An 8,792-nucleotide genomic window follows, 5' to 3' on the forward strand; every position below is an offset into this window, starting at 1 on the left:
CTTTGAACAGCTCAAAATAAGCAGAAATTAGCAGATTAAAATCTCATTATGTGCAAAAAAAATGTAATGGACATGTTTTGTTCTGCCCATAAACATATCCCGACCTGTTCAAGGAATCAAAACAGCTCACCTTTAATAATTAATAATTAACATAAAAAAACTGATGCATCACTTTTACAGTTGAGGCTCACCAGAGTAACTGGGGTTTAAAATCTTTCAAAATGCCAAATAAGGATTTTTTCTATCATGAACCTGATGTGATCAAAATAACTGTCTGGGGAGCTCACTTCTCCTTTAGGAAGAAGACATTAACAGCTTATGAATCTAGCAAAGAGAACTGATTCTAGCAAAGAGAACTGATTCTCTTGCTAGATTTGAAATCAGCCATTCCACTGTAATGACAGTCATCTCTATGTGGAGAAAACAAAGGCCATCATTTCCAGCTCTGGCTGTCCATCCAGCTAAAACCCTAAAATGTAATCAAGATTTTCTAAATTAGGCATTGCTCTCTACAAAAAACACAAAAACCAGATTAAGGTTTGACTGCTAGAACAAAAGCAAAGACCAGGAGATCTGGAATAATGCTCTTTGGAGTTGTAAAGTAAAATATTTGGACAGCAGACATTCCAAGAGAAGCACGGAGGTGGAGGTGTCATGGCTTTGGAATGCGTTGGTGCAACAGGGCTTGGCTAGTTCAGCACCTCAGAATCCAGCACAACTCCCACCATGTGTCAGAGGGTGCTTGAGAAAAATGTGAGAAACATCTGCAAAAGACATTAAAGAACAAGACCTGCAACACAAGAGTTACCCAAAAAATACTAATGAACTCCACAAAGAGTGGCTGGGAATTAAGAAATGGAAAGAAATGGAAAGAGTCAAAGCTGAACATGAAAGAAACACATCAAACATCTCACAGCTGAACATAAGAAGTTTCCTGACTGTCTTCAGAAGGGCTATAAGAACAGTTTCTCTGACGTTATCTCAACCAAAGGGGATACATCCAACCGTTAGGTGGATTCCTTTTCCTTTGACTAGAAGGCGTTTTTGCCTCCTTCTTTAATTAAATAAGTAAAATTATGTACATTTGGTTAAGACAAAAATAAAAAAATGAGATTGGATGTCAGATGTAAACATTTCCTAATACCTGATATTTGCTAGTTAATATCAGGTATTTAGCGCTAAATTTTAGGTTAGCTCCTAAAGTTTAACACCTCCTATTTTTATCTTTCATAATAGCTGTGAAAAAAAGATTCATCAGTCTGGAGAAACATTACAACTTCATTACTACTGATTATTCTATAGTGGACCGATCTATTATGCAAATTTTTCTGCAACTAATCCCAAATCTCTATAACTTAACCAAAGTCTTCATTGTTCCAGCCACACCAATAATCTGAATATTCATACATCTTGAACTTTTTACATATTTTATCATATTACAAACACAAAATTTGATGTATTTTATGGATATTTTATGTAACAGACAAACATGAAGGAAAAGAAAAAGGACACAAAGCCCTGGAAGTAAAATTCTCACAGCTATAAAAAAAAGTAAGTTGGTAGGAATTGGTGGGTGGAGTGGCGACATGACAGCTCAATATCTTCACCAACTCCAGCCTTTAATTGTTATACAGCTGTGATCAGCTCTGCAAACAGAAGCGCTGAGCTTGAAATGAGTGAGTGAGATAAGATTAATAACGTAGTTCTTTCACATTACAGCACTGATACCAAATGGGAATAACTGGATCAGATATAAGATAAATTCATGCTGGTCAGAGATCTCATTTAGTTTTATATGTTAAACAGCTTTGAATGTGATCTAATTGGCTAAAAAATGACATCACCTTGCAAAAAAAAACTATGAAAATCAAATCCACGTCTTGTTTTAATAACGAATATCTGTATAACTTTTATGTCTGGTGTCTTTTTTTAACCAGATTCAGAGCAGAAACTCTCCTTTTGGCTGAACCTCTCCTCCTACTTCTTTTCCTTCTCCCCCTGCCCTCTTTGACCTCTCTCTTCTTCCTGTCCCTTCCCCCCACTGCAGCCCAAACCCCCACCTCCTTTCATCCCACTCAGGGCAGAAAAGGACCAAATGCAGCAGGGGCCACCATGCAACCCCACCCTCCCACACTGGGTCGTCCTTTGGTCTGATTGATCAAGCTGCTACACTAAATTACAGCTGCTTTTGCCTGTTGTTGCTCTCAATTCCCACAATAATGAAGGGTGCTGCGCTGGATTGTTCGCAGTGAAACACTTAACCGCCCGACTGCATGAGGTGCCTGTTCATATCTGCAGCTTAAAATACTAGAATCTCTTCAGGTTTCTTCATTTTTTCCTATGCATTTCCTAGACACACAGAGAGAGACTTTGTGCACAGCAGCAGGAGGAGACTCTAATGGTCCATAGTCTTTAATGTGCCGAGAATACGACATGGACATTTTTGGGTACGTAAAATAAAACTCAAAATCCAAAACTTTGCACCTTGGATTTTGCTTCCAAGTAGCCAAATGTTTAGTACCTTTAAAATCCAACTTGAAGATTTGATCATCAGGTTTTCAAGAACTCTGTATTTATTTTTCTTTTAATGAGAAACAACTAAAAGCTTGGGCTGTTGGAAGAAAAAAAGCAAAACTATATTAAATATTTAATAATAAACAATAAAACGCCTATAGTTAAATTAACGATAAAATTAAAAAAGGTGTCCAAGATATTTTCCTCTATTTTTGTCAGTTGAATCAGTGTGAAATGCCAAAGATAAGACCATAACCATACATACCATAACCACAGCCATAAGATAAGACTCTTGAAAAACCAAAGAATTCCTAAAGAGTTTTTAGCAGAAAGTTTGGAGTCTTTAAATACATCTGAATGATCAGTGGAGGGGAAAAACAACAGAAACCAATCAAACCTCATCATCTTTGTTTCAGTGTCACAAAAAGAAAAAGATGAACTGCAAACATTAACGTCAATAAAAATATATAAACGGTAATCAGTCAAAGACTTACTTTGGGAAGATTGTGGAAATATTGTCTGAGCTTTTATTAAATTTAAATTCATTTTTGGATGTTTTCAACAGAAACCAGTGTCATAACACAAACAAAAAGTGGTTATTTATTTTCATCTTATAAAATATCATTGAAGTATGAGCTGTTTCCTAGGTCAAAAAAATGGATAATTATAAAATCAAATTTTATTTCTTTTGACTTAGTTTCTTTCATAATTAAAAAGAATCAAACAAAAAAATTAAAGAGAAACTATTTCCCAATATGCATCCCAATATTTCACCATGAGATGTTTCTCTCTATAGAAGCTATGTTAGGGGTGATATTTTCAACAACAGGCTCACAAGCCAAATTTACAACAAATAAATTTTTAAACATTTTTTTTTAAGTTATTTTGTAGTTAATATGCTAGATACAACCTTTTTTAGATATGGTTGTTTGGGGAATTAGAAAAAGAAAAGAGAAAGTTTTCTTTTGATGGTTTCACAGTTAGAAATGTTTAAAATTTGTCCTTTCCTTTTCTCTTCATTGTAATCGTTTAAAAATTATTTTTAGACCAAATTAAAACTTGTACTCATCTTTTATTGAGTAACAAAATGGAAAACGGTCTATTTTTTATTTGTCACTTCATATATATATATTTTATTTGATAATAAATAATCTAATAAACTCTTTTTATTACAGATTCCCAATGACAAAAACGAATTAGCAAAATATGCCATTCAGTCTTCAACCACAAATCTCTTTTTTTAGGGCATCACAGGGGTAACATATTGATCAGATTAGGTGCACCAAGACGAAAGATAAGGACTTAATTAAAACGAGCAAAGATCCCACTAGAAAACTTAATTGTTTGGGTTTTAAAAAGTCTCTGGTGTAATGTAATTACTGTAACATACTTTCCTGCGGTGGGGAAATGAACACCAATCAACATCGAGTCCTGTAGGAAAACAAACGCTCTGATTGGCTGAAGCGCGATGTCGGTTTCAAGGCGGCCCGCGCTCGGTGCTGGAGAAGGGGGGGTGTCTGGTGAATGGAATGGGCGCCTTGAAACCGGCGGAATCCTCGCGGAGAGAGGGAGCGAGCCTCTGGACTTCCAACCGCCCAGCATGTGAGCCGACGCTCGGCGTGAAGTTTAGCCGAAAAGCCCTGGAAATACTGCCCGTTTCTGAGTCTGGATTTTGGACTGAGTAGCAGCTGAACGCGCTGGGGTGGTTTCATTTAGATTTTCTTTCAAACAGAAGTGAGCTGGACTGCAGTTTTCCACGGAGTGTGAGAGAAGAGTGGAGTGCTTGGAGTCACTTACAAAGAACATTAAGAAGTCATGACACGACGAACGTTTTACTCGGATTTATCTTCGTAAACTGCGCGTGAAAAGTCGACACAAGCCGCTGAAACTCAAACAAAGTGGACTAAAAGTTGGGGCTGTCGACGTTCATCGTGGATTTCCCCCCGTTTTCGGACGTTTTTAAGTCAACTTGGATCAAAGTTTTCCTATCCCACCCCTCCTCCTCCTCCTCTTCAGCTATGGCGGCGGCCAGGTTCACCGCTGGCTCCGCGCTGCTGCGGATCGTGTGGCTGCTGTGCGGGATTTCTCTCTCAACCACTTCTTCTGCTCAGCATCACAACAGCGAAAGTGGGATATCCGTTCCGGAGCACGGTTTCTGCCAGCCCATCTCCATCCCGCTCTGCACCGACATCGCCTATAACCAGACCATCATGCCGAACCTCCTGGGCCACACCAACCAGGAGGACGCCGGGCTGGAAGTGCACCAGTTCTACCCGCTGGTGAAGGTCCAGTGCTCCGCGGATCTCAAGTTCTTCCTGTGCTCCATGTACGCCCCGGTGTGCACCGTGCTGGAGCAGGCCATCCCGCCGTGTCGGTCGCTGTGTGAGCGGGCACGGCAGGGATGTGAAGCCCTGATGAATAAATTCGGCTTCCAGTGGCCGGACCGCCTTCGCTGCGAGGCTTTCCCCGTCCACGGAGCTGGGGAGATCTGCGTGGGGCAGAACACATCGGAACCCGGCAGCCCGTCTTCCTCCTCGTCTCCCCCCGAACCCGTGACCCCTCCACCCATAGGTGGTGGACAGCACCATGATCTGATCCCGAAGCCCAACTCGCCCAACCAGTTCTCCTGCCCCCTACAACTGGAGGTGCCGCCCTACCTGGGCTACAAATTCATGGGGGTCAGAGACTGCGGTGCCCCCTGCGAGCCCGGGAGATCCAACGGGATCATGTATTTTCGAGAAGACGAGGTGAAATTTGGCAGACTTTGGGTCGGGATCTGGTCCATACTGTGCTGCCTGAGCACCCTGTTCACGGTGCTCACCTATTTAGTGGACATGAGGAGGTTCAGGTACCCTGAGCGGCCCATCATCTTCCTGTCCGGCTGTTACTTCATGGTGGCCGTGGCCTATGCCGCTGGGTTTTTTCTGGAGGACAAGGTGGTGTGCGTGGATAAATTCAAGGGGGAGGCCTTCAGGACTGTGGCTCAGGGTACCAAAAAGGAGGGCTGCACCATCCTGTTCATGGTGCTCTACTTCTTCGGCATGGCCAGCTCCATCTGGTGGGTCATCTTGTCCCTGACTTGGTTCCTCTCCGCCGGAATGAAATGGGGTCACGAGGCAATAGAGGCCAACTCCCAGTACTTCCACCTGGCCGCGTGGGCCGTCCCAGCCATCAAAACCATCACGATCCTTGCAATGGGCCAGGTGGACGGAGACGTCCTGACGGGAGTGTGCTTCGTGGGAATATTCAACGTGGACGCCTTACGCGGTTTTGTACTAGCGCCGCTGTTCGTCTACCTGTTCATCGGCACTTCCTTCCTGTTGGCTGGCTTCGTGTCGCTGTTCCGGATCCGCACCATCATGAAACACGACGGCACCAAAACGGAGAAGCTGGAGAAGCTGATGGTTCGGATCGGGGTGTTCAGCGTGCTCTACACGGTTCCGGCCACCATTGTGATCGCCTGTTATTTCTACGAGCAGGCCTTCAGGGAGCAATGGGAGCGCACCTGGCACATGCACACCTGCAAGCGCTTCGCCGTCCCCTGCCCGGTCCACAACTTCGCCCCCATGACCCCGGACTTCACCGTGTTCATGATCAAATATCTGATGACCATGATCGTCGGGATCACTTCCGGTTTCTGGGTCTGGTCCGGGAAGACCCTCCAGTCCTGGCGGAGTTTCTACAAGCGTCTCAGCAACGGGAACCACGGAGAGACGACGGTGTGAAGGCGAGACATGCGCGGAAATGAGGTCAAAAAGCTTTAATTTCATTAATCCTAGTTGGATTTTTTTAAAAACTGACTTATAGTGTTTTACCGTTGTGGCAGCAGCACGCAACACCTTTAAGGAAGTTGGACAACCTTCCACTATATTCACTAACTCCCCCGTTACCCATTTTGTCAAAGAAATCATGGCTTTTGTATTCTTGGACCATAAACTGCTATGAAATGGCCATGCAAAGACTTAACCCTTTATATATACACACATATATTCCTATGTTACAATTTGAATGTACTCCCTATTCGCCCTTGAGTTTGTCACTTGAGTTTGTCAGTGGACTGTGCCAGAACAACAATGTGATAAAATTCATAAATTCATTCATTAGGGAAATTACTGCAAAGCTTTAATTGATGTTAGAGTTTGCAGGGTACAATCTCTTCTGCTTTAAATGGGTGGAATAGTTAATCATCATGTTTATGTGCCAAGTGGCTGCCTAGATTTCCCTCTTTTTTTAATCTTCCGACTGATGAATATTCACTTCTGTTTTGAATGTTCACTCCGAAGTTGAATGAAGTTATGTACTGGTTTGCACAGTGATCGTAGATGTAAAAAAAAAAAAAAAACTGTTACACCACAGATTGACCTGGATCTTGCTTTTTTGGGGGGGGGTTTAAAGGCCACACACACATGCATACTGAAACCTGGAGACACAAGGCTCATTGTTAGTCTCTGTGTGTGGTCTCTCTACTTTTGGATTACCCATCAAAAAAGCTTTTTTTTTCCCTCTTTAAAGCCTTTAAGGCACCCAAAGCACCATTTTAGTGATCCAGATTTAATCCATGGGAGTGCAAATGGTTGTTCTGGAGCTCTAATGTTATTTTATCCGGGATAAAATTGTACTCTGAGTTCGCACCTGCTTTCTGCTTGGTGTAACTCGCCTTATTTTTCTTTTAATTTCATGAAGTGTTACATTCTTGCAAGCCGACTGAACATTTTTTAGATGTTTTATTTACATGTTTTTAATTATCTGGGGTTTTTTTTTTTTTGTTTTTTTCACAGAAGCCTAAAAATCTGAGAAGTTGCATGTTGTTTCTGTGTTAGAAGGAGGTCAAATAGAAGAGTTTGTTACTGAGGAGAGGGTTGTTTTAGGAAATAAAAAAAAAAATGGCTTACCAGATTGTGAGAAAAGAAAGTTAAGGTTGTGTTGTACCTGACTTTTAATCATGATAATTTCCTAGTTTTTTGATACAGGATTGTATAGGAATAACACCTTATTTTAGGCTTAAACCAGAGGTTAATTGCTTGTAGTTAAAGCGAGACGACTCCTGTTGAACGTCTTTGTCTTATCTTGATTAGGAGACTTAATCGCCGGAGTCCTCTTGACACTTGCAGCATTTAAAACAAGAGACTTCGTCATTCAGACTAAACAAAGAAAATAGTGGCGTTTTGTCAGGAGTCAGCTGAAACTGCCTGCTTCTCGTCTCGTAACACATTTTCTCTAACAATGAGAGCCAGTCAGCAGTTTGACCTTCGTGGTTATTTAAATTCCTAAACATGCCCTGTTGTTTTGTTGTTGTTTTTTGCATATATTCTCACTAAAATTGTGCATACTTGGTACTTCATGCTGTATTTAAAGGCAGTTTGTATATACCATGCTGTTTTCTTCTTCTCCTTCTCCTCCTCACATGGATGTACTACATACCTCAAGACCTGGTTACGTTCTGCTCAACAGAAAAATGTCACTTCATGCATTTTTCCCAAACAAAGCAAAGTGATTCTGTTATTGCTACCAGACTGACACATTTAGTTTGTTCTGTTTGCAGAAGGAAAATTAGTTTTTTTGTGTTTTCAGAACATATGCAAACTAGCCAGCAAACCGAGACGCTTGATTTTTAAATGCATATTGTATTTAAGGGGGGGGAAAAATACTCATTTTGTCTTTTTTTACTTGTATTTTTTTTAAATGAGATAAGCCCATTGTACATGTACAGTTTGAATAAAAATGATAAAGTTTGTAATGTGGTGATTATCATTTTGTGAAGTGAACCTTGAGTTGAGCTAATGTTTAGTCAACACTAGTGATGTTTACAACAAAACAATAGATAAGCTAGTCTTCAGATCAGAGCTGGACATCGGACAATTAAAGTTTCTGCAAACGTATCTGGAAAAACATATTTTGAAGTGTTTGTTTCTAGGTGTCGAAGCTGTTTACTGTGCAGCAGCATTCAGTTTTACAGCCCTCTGAAGAAGTGCTTGAGGGATGAGTCAGATAACTTTATTAGTCCAGTCTGCAGATTCACTTTCAGCAAACACAGCAAAGAAAAGCTAAACGAAAGCAGAGGAGCTAATCCTGTAGGCCTTTAATGTAGATGTAATGTAAATAGACTGTCGTTTATGTTTAGCGGTCTATAAACGGGACGTAAATGTGACACATTCACCACTCTTAAAAGTTTTACAAAATCAAATAAATAAATAGTTATAGGAGGAACCGTTGTTGATTTGTTTTGCAGATAGTTGGTGAGTCATCAATGAATTAAAGTGCTTCAGATTATCCTTTAC

General features: G+C 41.0%; 1 protein-coding gene across 1 annotated transcript; it reads left to right on the forward strand.

The window, feature by feature from the left end:
* The first annotated feature begins 4,061 nt into the window (after positions 1–4,061).
* On the forward strand, positions 4,062–8,251 carry LOC129360943 (frizzled-7-A-like). Its single transcript, XM_055031475.1, has one exon. It carries the CDS (start codon positions 4,533–4,535, stop codon positions 6,237–6,239), a length of 1,707 nt encoding a protein of 568 aa, XP_054887450.1. The 5' UTR covers positions 4,062–4,532; the 3' UTR covers positions 6,240–8,251.
* The last annotated feature ends 541 nt before the right edge of the window (positions 8,252–8,792 follow it).

This window comes from Poeciliopsis prolifica, unplaced genomic scaffold, assembly GCF_027474105.1.
Source record: "Poeciliopsis prolifica strain line A6 unplaced genomic scaffold, Auburn_PproV2 SCAFFOLD007, whole genome shotgun sequence".
Classification (NCBI taxonomy): domain Eukaryota; kingdom Metazoa; phylum Chordata; class Actinopteri; order Cyprinodontiformes; family Poeciliidae; genus Poeciliopsis; species Poeciliopsis prolifica.